The 22,071-nt window shown below is 41.6% G+C and overlaps 1 protein-coding gene across 5 annotated transcripts in view; it reads right to left on the reverse strand.

The window, feature by feature from the left end:
- Positions 1-22,071, reverse strand: part of RABGAP1L (RAB GTPase activating protein 1 like) — a 247,593-nt gene that overhangs the window by 95,922 nt on the left and 129,600 nt on the right. For all 5 annotated transcript variants that reach the window (XM_075422625.1, XM_075422622.1, XM_075422626.1 and 2 more), the window contains 3 exons: positions 14,297-14,410; positions 4,930-5,004; positions 817-942 (listed from right to left, as the gene is read on the reverse strand). In XM_075422625.1, coding sequence (XP_075278740.1) covers positions 817-942; positions 4,930-5,004; positions 14,297-14,410 — 315 coding nt within the window. The remainder of the gene's footprint in view (positions 1-816; positions 943-4,929; positions 5,005-14,296; positions 14,411-22,071) is intronic.

Genomic DNA, 22,071 nt, shown 5'->3' on the forward strand with positions numbered 1-22,071 from the left:
GCCGAAGTTAAGTCTCTCTCTTAATTATTACACAATTCTGCTTCATCGAGTAGGAAATACGTGCAATTTGACATCTGAGAAAAAAGGTCATTAAATCAACTGTGGTCCGTTTTGTTTGGTTTTAATACGTCTCACAGAGGTATAGATGGTCACCTAGGGTACCTGACCCCAGCAGCTAGCTTTCACTATGCCAACAGCAGTGCAGGTCAAAGCTTAATCGACTGTTAGGAGCTCCTTCTTAGTCAGAACAACAATGTGTAAAACTTGCAGCCATTTATTTATGTTAAATTGCTCTGATGATGAAATAATTCCACCCGAAAAAAAGAGCAACCTACTGAAAATACAGCAAAATCTACAAAATGACCTACACTTGATTTGTATTTCATAAGCATCAGGATGTCCTGATTTGCCTGATCTCTTAACCATCAGCATAACTCACAGAAAGTAGGACACCGACAGCGGCAGTCCAGCAGATATTTTGGCCTTCATAGAACAGAGACGTTCTCTCTAAGCAACACCATGGAACAGGGAAGAGAGAGATTAAGTAAACAGAAAGGAGAAAAGGCGAGACACCTACTCTGCTTGGATACACAGATCAGCACCAAGATCGGTATACGGAAGACAAAATAGATTAGAAATAGTTCTGACTCACGATGTTTTGATCCAGATATTAAACATCCTTGCTTTGCTTCTACCTCACCTCTAAAAGGAGAGGGGGTTTATTGCCCAGTAGCTTATAGCAGCAAAGCATTAATCTCTTCTTCGCGCCAGTATCTCCATTTATGAAAGTAGAAGAATTTGTTACCCTGGCCCCACCTGCAGTAACTTCTCCAGCTGGAAAAATTTGCAATGGAGATCTTCAAAGTTATTTCTGTAGAGGTCCCTCAAGCCATAGTCATACATTATTTTCACAAATACACAGAATGCCTGCTCCTCCGGCATCTGTTTGGAAAAACACACAAACATGATTTTAAAAACTGAGCTGAGGCTGGAAATTCCTCACACAAATATACACGCTTAAATACCTTATGCATGATGAATTCAGAACCAGAGATACATTAAAATTTTCAGCAAAGCACTCTGAATGCAGAATTAAGCAACTAAAATCTCGAGGAGACTGTTCCCCTTGAGAAGCACCTTAATTTGGCTCTGTGATACCTTCTCTGAAGAAAATGTGGGCTCGTATCATAGGTTCATGTAAGTATACATCCCTACAGCAGCACAACTGTCGTCAGTACTCCTTCTGCCAAATAGATACGAGAACAACCAGTGCACAACTCTCAGCTACAGAACTTTTTTTTTTAAAAAAGAAGAAAGCAAGCAAGAAAAAGACAACAGCTCATGATAGTGATTTCTACTGGGAGAGACTTGGTTAAAAAGGGAAAAAATCAGGAGAACTAGGTTATGACCAACCCTGAGTGAGAATCACGCTTATCTACTTTCATCCAAACCCCAGGACATGAAACTCTCTGAAGTCAGAGAGTTTCCCACGATGAATAAATAACAAATTTTGCCTTCAGAACCTACTTCTGTGCTCGGGAGGGCTGATCCCATCAATTAACATCATGACTTTTTCATAAGCCCTACCTCCATAATCTCTGTTTCATTTTGACAGAAATTTCTCATCCAACAGAGCTGTCCAAGGCCGTACTAAAGGACAAACTGTGTCAGCCACTCTGCAGTTGCATCTGTGTCCAGTTCTGGGCTCCCCAGCTCAAGAAAGATGAGGAGCTACTGGATAGAGTCCAGCAGAGGGCTACGAGGATGATGAGGGGACTGGAGCATCTCTCCTATGAGGAAAGGCTGAGGGAGCTGGGCTTGTTCGGTCTGGAGAAGAGAAGGCTGAGAGGGGACCTTAGAAATGCCGATAAATAACTGCAGGGTGGGTGTCAGGAGGATGGGGCCAGACTCTTTCCAGTGGTGCCCAGTAACAGGACAAGGGGCAATCGGCACAAACTGAAGCACAGGAAGTTCCATCTGAACATGAGGAAGAACTTCTTCCCTCTGAGGGTGATGGAGCCCTGGCCCAGGCTGCCCAGGGAGGTTGTGAAGTCTCCTTCTCTGGAGACATTCAAACCCCGCCTGGATGCGGTCTGGGTGACCCTGCTTTGGCAGGGGGGTTGGACCAGATGATCTCCAGAAGTCCCTTCGAGACCCTACCATTCTGTGATTCTGTGATTTGTTGGCTTGAGCCCACTGAACGTCAAATTTGTGGGAAGCCCTGTGTCATGAAACCTCCGCTGATGAGACATCTCTCCCACCTCCCCTGTGTCTTCAGGTAACACAACAATAAGATAGGCACAAGCAGTCACTGCAGACCCCAAATCAGGTTTTCAATCACTTTTTAAAACAACCTTTCTTTTGCAGGCATCAGATTGTAAGAAATGAAAACAATTATTGAGTATGAAGAATGACAACTCTTGAGCTTTCAGCATATTCACTCATCCAGCCTCCTGCCAATCCCTTACCAAATATCAGCAATAGATAAAAGCTCAATATTTTCTTCAAAAAGAATTTTAGTCTCCTGGTATTTACCTCCAGGGTTTCATCTTCTATGGTTCAGCCTATGATTGTGGCCTGTCGCCAGGGCCATGGGCAGACACTTTCATTTTCATTTTCAGACAGCGAGTATGAAAGTAACCAGTTAGCAGAAAGAACTGCTGGAGCAGCTGCTAGCTGCCTGTCCAGGCTAGAATCGCCGAGGACAAGTTCTCTCAAAGCTCTTCATCGTAATTTTATCTGGATGAAATGACCCCCACCGACCGCAGACGGAAGCCGCAGACAAAGTAAAGGAAAGAAGTAGTTTTATCCCAACCTAAACCCTTGAATCTGTTCTACAATAAAGACGAATGCAAATTTCTTTTTTTTTTTTGGTAAGGTAACAATTATTTCTAATAAAATGACAGCTGTTCATGCACAAGCACACCTACCTGGCATGTTCAGTCAGACACACGTGCATTGCCAATCATTCCTCCCCCGAGACAGGGAGTGGGAGCAGAGGTGGGTACTAGCCAAGGTCGTTCAAGGCAGAGGCCACCGAGCCCTCGCTCTCAGTGCGTGGAGGAGCTCCAATATTACCAACCCCAAGCATTCAAAATCAGAAATTCAGTTTTCATTTCTTACTTATTTTAAACAAAGTACATATTTTTGGCTCTTCCATTCTGATTTTTAGATATTTGCCCCTTATAATCTTTTCTTTGGAATCACAACAGGCAGAAATTTCCCAGTTTTTAAAATTAAATGTTAGTTTTTCACACAGCAATGACTCCAAGAGGTAGACAATAAGAAAAAATAAGCCAAATACTGTGAGACTTACAGCAAAGCAATTAGAGTTGGCAACACTGTCTCCCCCTGTGATTAGAAGTTACCTGCTCACCTTTGATGGGAATTTCATCAAAGCGGCAAAATCACAAAAAGCTAGGATGCAGGTTCAGGCTACCCAACCATCCCTGAAACATATCTACACCGAAGAGAAAGGATCTCCTGTCCCAGAAAAAGGGGCAAGGAAGGGGTCTAGAAATCCATGCAAAGATAGCAGAGTTAAAGAGGGTCTTACAAGCATCCACAGCATACAGATTGGTTGGAGAATTTGAGAAAAACAAGAGTTTGAGGACATCCTGGGAAGCTCCCAACTTACATGAGCTCATTGAGACTGCTTCCCTTCCCCCCTTTCTCTGATTATTTCAGTTTAATATCCTAGTATGAAAGCAAATGTTATAAAGGGCATATTAAAATGAGTGTAATTGCCATTTAGTATCCCCTGTGTACAGGGCAATTTCTTCAACTCCCAAAACACCAGAAACAGGCGATTCTCTAGAGCAGCGACAGCACACAGCGAAGTGAGAGGAGCTGAAGGCTCCTTTGAATGGTAAGACTGGGACACCCACTCACTTCTGCACAACTCCGGTATTCAAAGTGGCTAATATTTTCCAGCAGAACTTAAAAATCCTCCTTTGGGTAAAAAGTAAATTGCAAAATAACTGTTAGATAAGCTAATTTGCAGTATATGTGGGACTGCAATAATGTGACTAATTTCAGGTTTGTCCTCAGAGACTCTAAAGCTTCTCTGTAACACTGTCACTGTGTGTCACACTCCTCAAGTCTTCCAGGAGTCACAGCTCTCACTAGGAATTACAACTTCAATTAATCTGAATTTTCGCTAAAGATGCCTTAGGAAGTGTACGTGTAACATATACACCACCAACAGCCAACTCAAAACCACAGTCTGAAATGTATTTGAGACATGATTCATAATTTATTAATTAAAGCCTGACAGAAAAAGCAGGCAAGAGACTGAGTAAGAGTTGCTGTTCGGCTTTCTTAACAATATCCATACTGCTTGAATCTGCTGCTTTTCCATTGATACACCACAGTTAAAGCATCTTGCAAATATAAAAATCGTGTATTTATCTCTCTCTATAGACACACACTTGTATATATAAGAAGCAACAGATCAAAGTTTGTACAGTTTTTGGTTCCAGGCTAAAACATCAAGGTTAAAATCCAGCTTTCACTCCAAAGATATTGTAAAATGTCCCTAGGAGAAAAAGTCTGACTGAAAATTAACGAGACTGCTTGCTCGGGTTAGCTACTCTGAGAATACCTCCCAAAGCTACATTCCCCATAAACACAAAGGGAGTTCACCTACATGACAACTAAATTAAAAGAAAATATTAATATGTAACAAATCTATTTCAGGATTTGACACAGAAGTATTTGACAATTTAATGGATTTCTCCCAGATAAATGAAATCTACAGTCACAAAGACAGAAGCCATTAGTCACTATCTGCCAACAAGCAACCAGAGGAAAATGAATACAGACAAACAAACACCAGTAAATATCTGTCAAATAGCATGTTACAGTGCTACTGATTTTAAAGCTGCTTTGGTTTCAAACATCAAAGCTTTCATTTTGCAATTAACTCACATGAAGCAGAAGCACAGCTGCGAGGAAAGACTGTCCCTGGCAGTAGCCAATGTCTTCATCATAGACAGAGTATGCCTAGAAAAAACAGAAGTGAACACACCATTAAACGCGGGAAGCGTCATCAGAATGTGCTACAACCCATGAGCTATTCAGCACAGGTAACACCACGCAGGCTAAACTAATCAAGGCAGCGAAACTGTAACCATTCCTGCAGAGGCCTTCAGGGCACTTCAAACATCTACACGTCCCCTCCATCTCCCAGGGATGCTCTGCTTGTAAAGTTTTATTGCTGTTTTCTGAACGGCATGACAAAAGTAGGATGCAGTTTCCCTTCACCTAACCCAAGGACAATTCTGCTGAGGTCAGTAAGGATGTAACTTTAACGATGTAACAAATCCCATACACGGGCCAGGTTATTTTGTGTTGCGGGGAGAGCGCTTGTTTGTTTTTGGAAAAACAAGTTCCGACATCATGAAACTACAGGACCTGAGGCTGGCTGTTAGAAAACCACCGACACCCACTCTAGCCTGAGAAACAGTTTTTCCACGTCCTTGTTACGCTGAACAATGAACCAGACTCATTTTCCTACGGTATGACTAACATACTACTTTTTTCTTACTCCTAAAAAACCAAAAATAAAATAACCAACCCCTCCTTCCCCCTTACTTTCCCGAGACAAGAAGACAAATACTGTTTTTAAAGAGATGTCAGAGGATGTTCAGAATTGGAGGAAACTATAAGCAGCCACAGGATCGACATCGGAGAGAGGGAACAAGCCAGGCACTAAGGTTACCGCCAGGAAAAACACCAGCACCAGGTCGAGCTCCGGGGAGGAACAAGCCACATGAATCAGAAAATCCACCTTTCCCCCCACCCCGCCTCCCAGGCTGCTTACGGATGACAGTGTTTCAAACCAGCTCTAGCCACCAAAGTAAGACACAGAAAAACAACTCCAGAAGTGTACAATAGCAGACACAAAACTTCAAATTGGAATAAAAGGATGCTTTCCTGGAAAAAGCTAATGTAAAATTACTCTTTAGCTGCTAAGCACTGAATTAACAGAATTCAGCTACTTCTTTTTTTTTTTACTAATTACAAAAATTACTTTACAATATTTTTTACAAATTACAAAACTACTTTCAACACTTAAATTAATACTGCATATGACTAATTAGCACCATGCACTGGTTAATATCATCACCATGAGTCTTTAGCTATTTGTTCCCAAAATCCATCAGCTTCTGGATGCTGAATATTTTATTTTCTGTAGCATTCCCAAAAGATGTATTATTTCTGCTTTTGAAGGGCCAGCTCTGCTTAGAAACCAATATGCAAAATTACAAATAATAACTTTAATTTATGACTTCTTCATACTCTATAACAATAATTCTACTTTACTTAAAAAAAAAAAAATCCAAGCTGAAAAATTAACAGCAAGCTATCAACGTGTGGGCGTTCTCTATTGTGAGAGGCATTACTAGCACAATAGCTAGCAATTTGCTGAAAACAGCAATAAATTAATCCAAACAAGTTTTAAGATAACTATGGAGAAACAAACACACTGGAACAAATAAACTGCCTCCAAAACTGACACAGATTAAAAAGAAAGTTATCAGAAATAAAAAGATACTCCTTTTGAGATTGTGAAAGAAGTTCAAAGTATGGCAAAAGAGGGAAAATGGGGAGGGTACAAAAAAAAAAATCCTCACTCTGCATGTCACATATAAAAATATGAAGGAAGATCAAGAAACGTTCTCATCATCAACTTCCTAAACACATTAAAACTCGTAATAAATCCATTCTCAAAGACAGCCAGAGCAGGAAGGCAAAGCCGCTACCTGGAAAATACAGGATCAAGGCAGAAAATTTGTATTTAAATTATAGCAGAAAAACTACGTGGACTTTCTTTATGTCTGTTTTATTGCGAAAGAATCCCAGAGGCTGTAATCCTGCTGGAACCATTCCTAACAGGGGATGTGTTGAAGGATCTGTCTCCAGTTGAGTATCAGAAGAAAAGATTATAAATTAAAATGAAGAAAAATACTACAAATTATTAAGAACAGACAATATTCACTCAAAAAGCCTGACAACAAAATAAATATAAACTGGTAAACCATTAACTGGCCAATTAAGTCAGAAGCATAGATGACAATTTTGAAACCAAAGAGGTGATCCATAGAACTACAAATCAGTAAGTTCTGCACAATTTAGTTTAAAAAAATTATAAATTCATCACTGCAGATATACATAGGACATGTAAGAGAAAGATGTCTGAGGGCCCCAGTAAAAGGATGTCATCATTAACAAATCTTCGAAGCAACCAACAGCTATGAAAAAAATTATGAACTGCTTGATCAGCTTGCTCTCTGAAGTTCATTTCCATCAGGTTCTTCCCCAAATCCGACCTTCGCGAGCAGCTGTGATCAGAGACTAACCTCAGTCCTGCATGAGAATTAGATCAAACCGAGAAAGATTACGCTGTTAAGTCAAAGCACCATAATCCTGGCAACTAAAGATTTATTTTTTAATGAAGCCTCTAAAATCGACATAATTTCATTGTATTTGCCCAAAGCAAAGAGATTTTTGAAGCTTTAAGTAACCTTATTGATATCGCTGAAAGATGTAATTAACCGAAACAGCCTCAAAAATAAGGATGCTGCCTACAGATACCACAGTAATATTGTATTATTAACAAAAGATCTAAGATTATTTATTTAAGATTTATCCTTCTAAGCGACTGAGGAGCATCAACTCCATCTTTCCACAGGAAATGCGAAAACAAAGCAAACTCCCAAATCCCATATTACCATTGCAGCCATTGTAATTTTGTAATTTCAAGAGAATGGGATTTTTCCCATGACAACCAGCGACAACGGTGCAGCCTTTTAAATCATTGTTTTCTTAAGCTCTTGGGGAACCTCCAATCACTACACTCCAGTTAACGGAGATTTTATATATTCTCTGACATAAATGGAACCTAATATTAAGATTCTGACTTGAAGCCTACTTTCATTCATTTTAACTAAATGAAGATCTCTCAGAATTAAAACATCTTTTTGATAGTTCTCTGTATTCTGAAGAGAAGAACTACCATGCTGTTATTAGTACAACATCACTAGCAAGTGAAGAATTTGGAAGGAACAGAGTCTCCCCAGACGAGGTCAATGACAGAGAGCCGCCTGCGTGTTGGGACAGTGACTGAAGAATCCAGAGATGGACAGAAATTCTTCTCTCAAATAACTAATGGAGGAAAACCTCCCAAGACCTGAACCTTCTGTGGGCAGAAACATTCCAACTAAGTAGCATTTAAAAGATGAATGGAAAGGTTGCGGATTTGAATTTACAATCTCAGATTTGGGATTTCTGCAACTACTGTGTATGAGTCCCAGCAGTTTTAAAAAAGGAAGAGCAGAGAGTGCATCTCGAATTCCAGAAGGAAATGTTCTTCCTCATTGTGCATCCTCACAAGCACGAAAATCATCGCTTATACTTGCTGAAGGTTCAAATGTACTTAAAACAGCAAAACGCGAAACACTAACTAGCAAATATCAGCTTACAATCACATTGCCAATTTGGCTTTACCATAGTAACTCCATGACATTAGAAACCAAATGTTATAATTACATTAGAAACTCAAGAGAGCTCATCAAAAATACTTCTCTAGCGTCTGCCTCACACCAAGGTCTTGCATTTCCAGAGCTTTCACTCCCCTCACAGCAACGCAGAGGGAAAGGGACGAGCGGAGGCTCTACAGATCTCTCATTTGCAGGAGCGCTCCTGTCAGTATGAAGTTTGCTGGCACAGGAAACACTCGCGTCTCTAAGAAAGCATTGGGCACACTGGCATGATCACAGAATCACAGAACGTTAGGGGTTGGCAGGGACCTCTGTGGGTCACCCAGTCCAACCCCTGCCGAAGCAGGGTCAACCCAGAGCAGGCTGCACAGCACCGCGTCCAGGTGGGTCTTGGAAGGTCTCCAGAGCAGGATGCTTGTTAACAGCCGTGCAAGAGATACCCAGCATCTGTGTCCCAGGACAAAGGAAAATGTAACAGGAAAAGAATGCAAGTTTTTTGGGGGGAGAATTCCAAGCCTGATTTGCTCTCATTACTTACCTTTATGTTGCTATCAAAATCAGGAATGGTCTAGGGAATCTACTCCATGTTTGATACAGACACAGCTCTGTGCTGAAGTCCGTTTTAGTAGAGTTAAAAGACTTTATATAGCGTCTGGAGAACAGTCTGTCTCAAGAAAACATCCAGACTTTGATGAAGACTTCTCATGCAACAAGACATTGTATGACACGCTTGGTCGCTGAATAATTTTAATGATAGTATAATTTAAAACTCCATACCTAAAATTTATTAGAAGGCTAGCAGTCTGAAAGCAGCAATATTCCTCTGACTGCAGCATTTCGGATGTCTCACATTATACAAGCAACTTGTGTGTTAACTGAAAACTGTATTTTTAGAAGTTAGTTACTCATTCACCGAGTCTCAGGGAGAGGTACGTGTGTGTTCCGCAATACGCCTCCTCCAGAGCTACAAGGGCCGAGCGAACGCAGAAATCTTCGCATTTATGCAGACAGGCCTCCAAACCTACTAAAGCCTTTACTCTCTTTCCAGCATCCAAGATTCACAGTCCTGCCCTTCGCACTGGCACAGTCTCAGCAGAGAGCCCGGACGCAAGAACCGTCCTCCTGCTTCCTCACTGAGCACAGATGTGCAGAGAAGGAACCTTATTAGTATCTAAATGGAAGATGACAAGATAACATTAAAAACCCTTTGCATGAAACAAGACAACAATATTTACTAAAATTGCTCTTCAAGCCAGGAGCAAAGAAAATAAACAACAAAAAATAGATGAAAAAATAACTCTTAACTAATTCTGTTTATGCTCCTACGTTTATTCTAAAATTAGCAAATAGACTTTTATAGGAAGGAAAGAGATCTGCTCTCTGACAAATCCTTAAACCAAAGTGGACAAATGCTGAAATTTCCTATTCGTAAATTTGAGGAGATACTAAGAAATGAAAAATGTGGAAGAGTATGTCCATGCTGAGAAGGGGTGATCATCTGAAAAGAGACGCCGCAATGAAATAGAAATGAAAATGCAGAACAAGGCTGGAAGTTAGACGAAGAGCATACAGGCCAGCACTCGGCAGTAGTTCGGCCATGCCGAAGGGTGAGCCACAGAGCAATCCATCACTCGCAGCTCGTCATGGTGCAGGAGCTACTGGGCACAGAAGAGCGACTGAAAGACATTTTCACCTTTCTATTGTACAGCAAAGAAAGCCAAAAACCACCATACTGGAGCCCACCCAGTGTTAGTTTTGTTAGAAAAACAGTTTCTTATTCCCTTTGCCAATGTGGGTACCAACAAACAGCCACTGGAACGACGACTGCAACGCCGTGCTTCGTTTCACGGCAAACCAGCTATCACGCTGATCCTGCGCATGAAACCTTCAGGCCAGTATGACTGGGATTAGGAAAAAACCTACAACTTTGACCAACCAAGGAGAGAAGTGCTTCGTAACAAAACACGTCATGATACAAATAATTCATAGCTCTCTGTAGCTTTTTCCATAGCTTTCTCATCGCTTTCCTTTTTGCCTTTGTTTACTGGGAAAGACTTTGAATCTCTGAAAAGTCATTCAACCACAATCAGGAAAACAGGGAAGCGTTGTGGCTATTTTTCCAGTTTGCCCAGTAAGAGCACTCACCTAGCTAACCTGACTGATCTCCCCACAACATACTGCCTTTCTCCTATTAAAGTCACAGAGGTTGTTTGCCAAACAGGATTTACTTTCATCAGAAAATTAGAGAAACTCCATCTCGCATTGAACTCCTCACTGCACACACTCCAAACAGTTGAGAGGCCGATTTCTGCCAAGCGCTTTGATTCCCTGGAGCATCGGGCTGTTAACTACATACGGACGCATGGAAGTAGGTCGTGAGTACCATTCTGTTGTGTGTTCTAACGCAGAGAACAAGCTCTTTAAATAGAGCTAGAATTTGCATTGTGTTTAAACAGAAAGTGTGCAAGAAACACCACGTTTTTCCCAAAGCTGTTTGCTCTCTGCAGATCCAGCTTCTGCGATGTCCTCGAGTGAATCTCCAATCTAGAATCCGGAACTCTTTTCATTCCTTATCACCAATGTCAGCCTGAAAGTTTATTTTTAGATACTTTGTCACATAAATGTTCTGCAACTGAAAAAGTTTCCAGCTTTCCTGATTTCCTACTGTTCCGCAGAAGAGATGAAGAGACGGAACTAAAACTGACAGACCCGTTAAAACGAGGCAGCGAGCTTTTAATGGTTTTCCTTTTTATCTGACAGCTCAGATCATCTCTCATTTCAGTGCGGAATGAAGAAAATGCTCTTCAGCTTTTTACCCTCCCACTTGAGGACAGACCTTTGCCAGACTTATTCACTAATCCCATTCTCCAAATGTCTTGCTTTCATATTAGAAGAAGGGCACGAGTGCATAGCACCTCTGTTAAAAGTTATTCCAGTAATATAAGGCAGCCACAATATTACTTTCAGCATAGATTATTAATTTTTTTTCCCCATGGAATGACAAGTTTATAAGCAAATTATTTAGCTTTTAACAGTAGTTTTCTAAAACTCACCACGCCAATCAAACTCCAGGCCCAGCCAGGCCCGGCCACAGGCAGGTCATCTGTAGAACCGAGCCATGGCCATTAAGAAAACAGTTCAAGGATGAAGGAAAAGTCGCTGCCTAGAAATCTACACAGCAGTTGCTTCTGATCTCAGTACTGCCAAGTAGGTAGAAACTGTCAAGAATAAAATCAGTAAACTTATGAATAATTCAGTGTTGCGGATTGGATATGGCTGTTCTACCAGGAAGCAACGCTTCCCAAATCCTTCCTTGGACCAAGGAGCATGCCAAAGAATGAGGCAGTCAATAGAGCCTGCTAGGATTTTTAGAACACCATTAACCAGATCCCTTCCCAAAGGCTTTTTAGGGAACTGAGCTGCCACAGACAGTCCTCTTATGCACTCCATTAATTGATTAAAGGACAGAACGCAAAAGGTAGGAATAAAGAGTCAGTTCTTGCCCACGGAATGAAGGTGAGGTCACTCACCGAACCTTGCGGAAAGATGTGCTAGGGCTGGTGGTGTTGAAAATATTCACAAATTATGCAGAACACATGAAAATAGCACAGTAACAAAGACTGCTGATGAGACAAGGCTGACTGCAAAGACGCTGTGCAGAACGTGTTCGTATCAAGAGAAAGTGGGAAAGTGGCAGAGGTCATTCAACTGTAGATAAATACAAAACACTTTATGGGAAAAGCAGTCCTTGACTTGATGTACACACTGACAGGCCTCTGATCTACATCATTCCAGAAAAGAGGACCAACATCTGCAGCAACTTGCTCTGCAGGAGCACTAGAGGCCCTGAGAGCTCCCTGCTTTGAAAGATGAGTAGAATTCTTCACTTCTACTACAGAAAACCCAGGAAGGTCCCAGATCTCTACCTCTGCCAAGCTGCTTGCCAGACTGATGATGATGCCTCAGAGTCACTTGCAGTTCAGACAGATTCATTCCTTTATCTCCTCTTTATTAAACAAAATAGATTGAGATACTCCTTTATGAAAAAGAGTTTATCTTTCCAAAGTATGTTCCCAAATCCTTTCATCATCCTTATGGAACTTCTACGGATTCTTTCCAACGTAGAAGTAGTTGTCTTTAATTCTGGACACTGTTAACAAAAGCAGCTGCAGCAGCTGTAAACTACTGTAAACTACTCGAGGCATTCTATTCCTACACGAGATCCATCTATCTATACTTCCTTTAACACCGCATTATTTACCGTTCCCTTTCTCTCTGTGTCATCAAGACATCTCTATTGGAGCTGATTTTTCTGTTTTCTTTTAGGTGACTAACCAGATTACATCGAATAAACAAGCGATCTTCATGACACCTCATGTGAAATGCACTTACTCAGTGCTGATGTTCAGTAACCTCCTAGACAGCCGGTTTTTAATTCTTTAAGGTGTATCTTGTTCATGTTCTAACTTGTCCAGCATTTATACACCTTTCTGCACAGCAGACAACACAATTTATAGAATTTCAATAAAACTACCTTCACCAATGAAACCTGTATTCTTTTTTCGCTTGTCAAGATCTATTTTCAGTAAACTTGCAGGCATTCATTATAATATACTTCTCACATTTAATTCTTCATAAGCTGAGTGCTGTTCCATTATTTTTCACTTAACCGATATCAAACTGACAAGCCCACAATTACCTGCATTGTCCTAGTTATTCTTTTCAAAGATTGGCACAGGAATGGTTTCCCTGCAGCCATCTCGAGCCCTCCAGGCTTAGGGAGAAATCAATGTCATTGGTTCAAAGTTCTCTCTGCTCCTTTATTTTTTGCCTTTTTTTTTTTTTAAATGTGAATTACTCATGGCAATGAACTTCAATATATGTAACCTAAGCAGCTATATTTAACAGTCGTCCAAATTATTGTTTGAATAGCAGTCTGTATCACCACAGAATTCATCTGGAGAACAGGAATATGTATCATTATACCCCAAAGGCAGGACACTCTTCTGCTTGTTATGACAACCCCATCATTTCTGTCTACTAATCAGCTGGAGGTGGAAACAGAGCAACAAGGAAAAGGAAGGGAAGTGGAAATGGCTTTGTCTAAGGCAATCATTTAGTCTGCAAGTAGAAAAAAATGTAAAATGAAAACTGCCTGCCAGAAACACAATAAAATCTGCAGCTGACAGCCAGAGAAGTCCCTATCTAGCTGCAATATTCTTCCTTCTGGTTCTCTCCTGATCAGCAAAAGTCTGCCTGTACAAGCTGGACAAATCTGTTCATTTAGTACCTCAACTTCCCCACGTGCAAATTGCAAAAACGTTAGATTTTTCTTTGATCTGATGTGATCTGAGATCTCCGAGTCAAAGGCTATACACACACACACTGCTTGTGGAAAGGTCAGCTAACTTGTTCTCTAGATAATTCTCTGGAAACATTCTCGCTTAACCGCATAGCAGAGCTGGCTCTGAGGGTTTCTCTTCTGCAGAGCTAAAAAGGTTCTACTACGCCATGCTTCTGCTGAAGTGGACCTCTGATATCAAACTGCCCATTAGTACAGCTAGCGCGAGCCTCGCTCTTCTCACGTGCATCTTAGGATATACAAATGCAAGGTTATAAATAGCACTTCAGGATATCCAGTACTGCAGAAACACTACACTCTCCCCATGCAATCTAAATAAAGCTTTAAGATCTTATTGATTAGTGACTTGGATCAGAACAGGGTTAGCAGGGCAAAACACAGTCATAGCAAAATATGGAACACACTTCAAAATTCAGAGTACTGACTGTACCTTACAGATTTTGTATAGAGATTCCTGACCGTCTCCTTCCGTATCTTTGAAATAATCATGTGCTGGAAACGTACGATGAATATCTCGTGTAATGACACTCTCTTGAGCAGAATCCTGTAAAAAAGAGAGAAAAATCCCAAAGTATTAGCCCGGTAACAGTGTAATTAAACGTAACAGAATACAAACTGCTATGTGCAGTCAACGTGGATACATTAGATAACTGCTTTACTGACTCATCCTCCAAAAATGCTTTGAGAAGAAGCTGAAAATCCTCTAGTCTCATATGCAGTAATGATTTGATGGTTTAACAAGAGCAACGTGGCCTGTTTCCTGTCCTTCAGGCTTACAGTTCAACTCTAAAACTCACAGGAAATGCCTAGGTTTCTAATTGTAAGTGCACTTCTACCACAGAACGTATGCTTACTCTATTTCTCTGGGAGTAAAAAAAAAAAAGAAAATTGGACTGTCTCTCTCTTGCAGGGTCAGAGGTATTAATTTTAAATGTGTACCAGTCTACTATAAAAACAGTGTTAATCACAAATAAGAACTATTACTTAGAGATGTTCAAAGTTTGCCAGTAAGTGGTCTTTACAAGAACAAAACCAGGAGTAGCACCAGAAAGTGTTAGACTTTCCGATAAATCCCATACCTTTCCCTGCTCCATCTCCCATTCAGTTCCATTTTTACACTGGCCAGCGAGCAGCAACGAGTTCGGGTGCCCAAACACTGGTGTCAGATGCCATCTGAGCAGCCCAGAGACAATCCTGCCCAGCACGCTGCCGCAGAAGGCTCCGAGCCTGCTCTAAGTGCTGCATCATCTCTGCGAGCTCCATGGGGGTGATCTGCATATCCAGCGACAGCTAAAAGCACACCAAATGCCCACGTTTAGGCACCTGAGTTGTTCCCTAGATGTACCTAGCTCTGTAGATAAAGAAGTAATCGCTCACAGTACTGTGGTTCTGTAAGGAGACGGAAATCGCTGCAATCAGATCTGAGAAATACCACTGGGTGTACGAGGAGGCGGTATCAAAATGTCAGAGCTGGAACTACAAGGGTTAATCAATGCTCTTCGGGATCCAGTTACCCTCAGCATGAGACAGTACCCTTAGGTTGGTAAATATCAAACGGTGCTTTTCTCTGTTACCTTTGTAATCCTAAAGGAAAAACCAACAGAAACCTCACACGCAGCTTAAGACAATAAATCCTTTATAAATACTTCTACCTTGAAAACAATATATCTCTGTTATAGAAAAGCTTCTAAACCCTCACATTGCAGTTTGTAATCCAGGAATCTTCCTAGAAAAGCTTCTTTACACCTACTGGAGTCAGAAACCAGGTAATCCCCTGAATTTAGGTGGTTTCCTGATCCCATAAAGCCTCTCTGGTGAGACTGCCATACTGTAACGCAGCTACTGGGGGGTGCTTAGCCAGAAATCCGCAGCTATTCCCAGCTACCGCTTCCTTCAGGGCTCGTCCATAACCAACACACACAAAGACATCACCCCGGCCTGCATCAGACTACCCCTGAGATCAAACCCATCTTTGTATTTCTCCATTTACTTCAATGGCACCGAAGAAAATAGCTGCAGTCATAGAATCATAGAATAGAATCATAGAATGGTAAGGGTTGGAAGGAACCTTAAAGATGATCTGGTTCCAACCCCCCTGCCACGAGCAGGGACGGTCACAACAAGCACAAACGACACTTTAGTATGTTTTCTAACAGCACTCAACTGAGTATCACAGAGAAGTAAGGAAAAAAAGGAGTCGTCTTTTTTTTTCCAAACCTAGTTATCTTCTATTCTCATCTGTATTCTCATCTCCTTTGATTTTCTCAACCCTCCATGTTAAACTATGGCTTCGTCTTTCCTTCACATCCCTCTCCGCACTTGGCACAACCTTCCAGTTCTTGCACACAGAAGTCTTCCTCTTTCTTCTCTCTCAATCTCTCCCTAAAGCTCACGGCTTCTCTGAATCTGTGCCATCATTAATTTAACCATTTACAATGTCCTAATTTTCAGTAATCTGAAGTGTTGCCTTCCCTTTGCTTGACAATAACATCTTTCGTACGAGACAATAACATGATCTGTATTTTTTACAATACCAGGCACATTGTTACATGTTAAGGAAAGGAAAGCTTACCAAGAAAGGTGTTGTTTTTACTATGCTAACTGGTATTGCTGGAGAAAATAAACACACTTTTGTGTTTTCACTGGGTTATCATGATGATTTTCAGGACATCAAAGCATTGTGCAACTATTAGCAACCAAAACTAACCACACAGTCTAAGTCACATGCAACAAAACACAGAATAATAATAAAAAAATTTAATAATAAGCAGTCCTCTAATCAGAGCTCTTTAATGACTGATTTCATTTACCAGGCTTTCAAACACGAGAGGCTAAAGAATTGTGGTCTTCCTCCCAGACTGATCTGTCGACTTAGTTACATTGTGAGGAAATGCCCTAAAGAGCATTTAAGATCTCCTGCTACAGCACAGTTCCAGTTTCCATCATAAAAATCCATTACGTTAATTCTTCAGCACAAATTTGAAAAGATCCAGGCATTTTCGAGGAAGTCACAGGAGGCCACCACGTCCAGCACACACATCGCTCTTCTGGCAAGCAGGGAGACTGTGTCTGCCTTCCCTCTATTTCTGTCTCTTCTCGAACTGAGAGGCGAGCACACAACCGAGCACAACGAAGCAGACAAGGCAGGTATCTGAGGTAGAGCCAGAAATACCTGTATAAAGGCCCAAATGCAAATTCAAATTTACCGAACCAAAAGGAGTCTGAAGCAGAGTCTCCATTCAGCACTATTAACAATAGATGCTTCTAAAAAAACTAGGAGGAAACAACTAAATGGACCCAAAATACAATTTAAGCTGAAAGACGGGAGAATTAACAACTTCTTACAAGACAACATTAATCCAAAATATGATAAACCCATCATCTAAGAGAAACAAGAAATGAGTCCAGAGTGAAGATCAGTGTAGAATTACTTCTCCAAATATATAAAAAATATTTTGGTTAACTTTCCACCTTTTTCCAGAGAGAATCTGCTGACAGAGCTGTTCTCAGGAGTACCACAGCAGATGAGTTTGGAGTCATCCTCATGCAGGTTTCCAGAGGATTTTTATTCTTCTGAAAGTGATGATTAGTTAATTTCTTACGAAAAAAAAGCTAACGTGAGATGGCTATCAAAGCATTCAGATTTCTAATGATCTTTCTAACTTCTAATAATCATTTCTGTGCTGCCAACTCAGAGAAACAATATTCTACTGAGGAAAAGAATTATCTTCACGTGTCAGCTCTGTGACAGCTGACATCCTACGGAACAAGCTCTCTGCTCTGAGTCGTCTCACTTTTCAAAAAGCTAAACTTCGGCAACTGCGAAGCAACTGGACGGGGATACGGATTCCTTGACACTGCTGCCATTTTAAACTACTAAGATGCTTCTGAATGTGGACATTTGATGTCAGAAGGCCAACTGAAACTGAAATACGGAACAGAAAACTGTTTATATTAAATAAATGTTAAAAGAAAATTAAGGGCACACAGGCACTCAAAATGAAGAAATATAGGGCAATCCTTACACGTGTACATCAGGAATTATCTTTTAATGAAGAACATTTCACACATGCTGCTAAAAGGACCTCTGCTCATTTGTCGTCACGAGTGTACCCATTCCGGTGACGAATTACGGTTAGTGGGTAGAAGAGACTCCTGTAGGTAGGGCTTTGCGTCCTTTGTCGCAGGAATTGGAGGATACATACGCTATGAGCCAGAAGAATGTAATAACGAAAGAAAAACGTCTTGGATCGTAACATCTCAATGCAGTGTTAAGACTCAGATCCCTTCCCCACTTCCACTCAGAAGTTCTTACGTGAAACCAGGCACATCACTTAGGCAAAAACTTCCACGAGTGGTCACCTGAGCTTTCCTGGCTATACAGCTGCCTCTGTTACAGCTGTCGACTCAATATGGAGAAACCTAGAATTACTCACAGTTGCAGTTGAAGGAATGCAAGAGTTTCATGTGACTACTAAAAGAAACACTACTCTCAAACCTGGCATTCAAACTGAGCAGTATTTCTGACCTCAATCTCCTTGTGCTCCATTTCCCTGGTTAATAATAACTCCCCGTCTCAGTAGGGTGCTATGAAAATCAATTAACATCTGAAGCACTGAAATACTGTAGTATACTGTAGTCCTACAAAAATGTCAAAGAGGAAATTAGTAACTTCATCCTCAAACCCTGATTTGAGTGGTATATAGTAAGGCATAGGGTTACACAACAAAAAATAGTAAGGGTGGAGGGAGAAAGACAGAAAGACAGACAGACAGAAGCTGCTCACTAGATAAGTACTATTCCTTCTGTATGCAACAAGGCAGAGATTTTGGGAAGAGGACAACCCAAAACCACAGAACTGTGTGATCAAGAACATCTCACTACGCATATGAGTGGGCAATTTTCATACTGTACTTAATTTCCAAAGGCTTATCTCTAATCTTCAGCTCCTTCAAGTTTGGTTTTCTCACCTGCGTTTACAGGTGAAAGCAGTACGATTAGTATGTGCTGGAGTGCGCTAGTTCCCCTGACTGGACCCATTTAAAAGATGTGCATCTTTGGTCAGGTTCAGACACCTGATTTTGCATCAAATTGTCCTGCTCGTGCTTTGTCTCTTCACTAGCTAAAAGCAGCCAGAATCCAGAGTACCAAGGACAGGATGAAAAAAAAAAAATAGGGTTTCACATCTAAAATTACCATGCCCTGGAAATCTGATGTGTCCCTCTCCCTCAGGACTAGATACTGAAATTTTTCTACATGTTGTTTGAAAGCACAAACTGCCAGGCTGCCGCAGGTGTTGATCCCTCTTGTTTGGCCAGAGACAGACGATGTGGAAACACACCAGCTGCTGACAGCCGGAGTTAGAGGTACCCTCAATAAATCCAAGTCTCTTCATCCTGAAAAGCTGTAAATTTAAATATTGACTTGCTAAATGCACATTATTAGACATCACAACACTGTTTCAGTACCCTGAGCATTTTGTTGAAGGAAGAGATTTTTTCCATATTGCTGATCTCGTTCATAGAATCATTATAGTCAGAAAAGACCTCTAAGATCATCAAGTCCAACTGTCACCCCAACACCATGATGCCTGCTAAAAACCATGTCATGAAGTGCCACATCCACACGGTTTTTGAACTCCTCCAGGGATGGGGACTCCACCACTGCCCTGGGCAGCCTGTTCCAATGTCTGACCACTCTTTCAGTAAAGAAATTTTTCCTAATATCCAATCTAAACCTCCCCTGATGCAACTTGAGGCCATTGCCTCTCGTCCTGTCGCTAGTTACTTGGGAAAAGAGACCAACACCCGCCTCACTACACCCTCCTTTCAGGTAGCTGTAGGGAGCGATGAGGTCTCCCCTCAGCCTCCTCTTCTCCAGACTAAACAGCCCCAGCTCCCTCAGCTGCTCCTCTTAAGACTTGTTCTCCAGACCCCTCACCAGCCTCCCTGCCCTTCTCTGGACACGCTCCCAGCCCCTCAATGTCCTTCTTGTAGGGAGGGGCCCAAAACTGAACACAGTATTCGAGGTACATGTGGGGACCTGTCCTGATGCTGACCTATGGTTCCTTAAAGCTCTTTGTGGTCCTGTACAGTTCACACACGGGAATATGAATAACAACTTCAAATCCTCTCAAACACAAACACAAATCGGCCACAAATACAGAATACACAAAATAGACGAGGTCAGTCCGTGGGGGTCTGAAACGAGCTGCCCAGCTGGGCTGTAGCTTTGCCCCGTGTTGTTAACGACAGCCTCCCAAACTCCTGCTTCCAGTGAGACCTGACATCGCGGTGTGCCAGCATACACACACACACAACATCGGCAACCCCTCTCATCATTTTCCATATGCTTTAAACCCGCCACATAGAATGTGTGGTCCAAGAAAATCCCAGGTTGCCCATCAATCAGTATTTTTTTGGGAAAAAAAAAAATAATCAGTAGCTCTTCCTTTTAAAAATATTGAATAAAAGATGTTTGGCTTACACTCAGTCTTTCTGTAGCATTTTTGTAATACATACCTTGTAGTTCAGCTCTTTTCTAAAAATAGATTTTCTTTCAATCATCATCAGCTTTTATTCAGCTGAGAGCGTACAATACTCCAAGAGCACTAATTAGCAGCAAAACAGAAACTGAGAAAAAAGCAGGGGATTATTCTTTGGAGACCTGTTTTTTTCAAAAACAGTTACATATCAAGATATTTAAAGTGAACATATTCTTTAGGTTAGTTCAGTAAATCCACAGGTCAACTGAACTCTGCAGATTCTGGCTCGCTCTCAGCTGTATTTATTGCTGCTTGGGCAAAACTGCTTTCCAGCAGCGGAAACAACAGCGCTGCTGGACCTGGGGCCAAAGCAACAGTTCAGATCCAAGCAGGCCCAGGCTTCTGGCAGGTCAAGCCTGGATCTCAGTTTGGCGTCAGAGTCTCTCTCCTCTCATCAGCACAACGTTTTGGATTATTAACACAGATGCCCAAGGAAGCGGACATCTTCTTTTATCAAATTATCTCCCGCTCTTCTCAAGCGGTGCTTGACAAGGTAGCGGGCAGCAGCTCACGCCACAAATTTTGAGGCATTCCCAAGAGAGGATCCTCAAAAAAGCACCTACAACGTGCCCCTTTTTAGACTAGGAACGCAAAATCACCAACCACTTCTAAATATCCAGTTCTCTAATTGTTAAAAAGCTTGTGGGCAGGGACCCTAATCCTTTTAGCTACCGCACCACTGGGACTGGCCTGGTCATTAGCTCAGCACGAACTGTTGCATTATTTAGATGATCTTCCATACCAGTGCCAAGGAAACGGGGAACGATGCTCACTTTGAAAGGCTATCACCATATTTCTTTCAGCACTAAGTCCATCTTGAAGCTGCTTGGGAGGAGGAGGAAACCTGATGAGAACACGCTGACCAACCGCCCGCCAGGAGGTTTTTAACCCTCCCAGAAGCTGGTGCTGACAGTTTTCAGCTACAAGATGCTGGATGAGGTAGACTTGGACCACAGGGAATGACAACTCCAAGCTTCTTACAGACTGCACAGAAGAAAAAAGTAGTACTAGAATAAGTAAGATACTTATGTAAATCTTATTCTGCATGTAGCTATAAAAAAGAAAGTGATATTGTAGCAGTCACAGAGGTAAGGCAGAAACAGCTCAGGTCTTAACAGGGTTGAGCCATCAATCAGCAACAGACCAGATGACATTTTTCTGTAAAAAATCACAGCAAAACCAGATCAGATGCAAAACGATCAATTCTGCATACACTTTCTTGTTCTGAAAAACAAAAAATATCCATGACCTTTACTACCATCATGTTTTGTTTTCCTTCTCCCTCTCCTATTCCGCACACCCACCCTCTCTTGTATGCTACTGATACATAATTTATTCTCCTTACTCTGCCATATCCTTTCTGAAAGACGCTATCAGAAGAAAAACGCTGTTTGTGCTACTGGGCAAGAGACCGACTCTAGAATGCACCAGGCTCAATTTTTTGCCATCGGCACAGTACCCTGTGAGTTCAGAGTTACGACTCTTAAACTCTCGTCTCGCAAGCCCCCCAAGCTCCCACACGAGAGCAGGCACTCTGGGCACTAGCAGCAGGGCGCTGGGGGTTGTTTCCCCATGTGACGTGCAGCTGGTGTGAAGGGCCACGCACATCTGTTTGCAGATATCACAGTATTTCAGTTTCCATCTTGTTATGTTTAAGGCTT

The sequence above is a fragment of the Opisthocomus hoazin genome, chromosome 6 (genome assembly GCF_030867145.1).
Source record: "Opisthocomus hoazin isolate bOpiHoa1 chromosome 6, bOpiHoa1.hap1, whole genome shotgun sequence".
In the NCBI taxonomy this organism is placed as follows: domain Eukaryota; kingdom Metazoa; phylum Chordata; class Aves; order Opisthocomiformes; family Opisthocomidae; genus Opisthocomus; species Opisthocomus hoazin.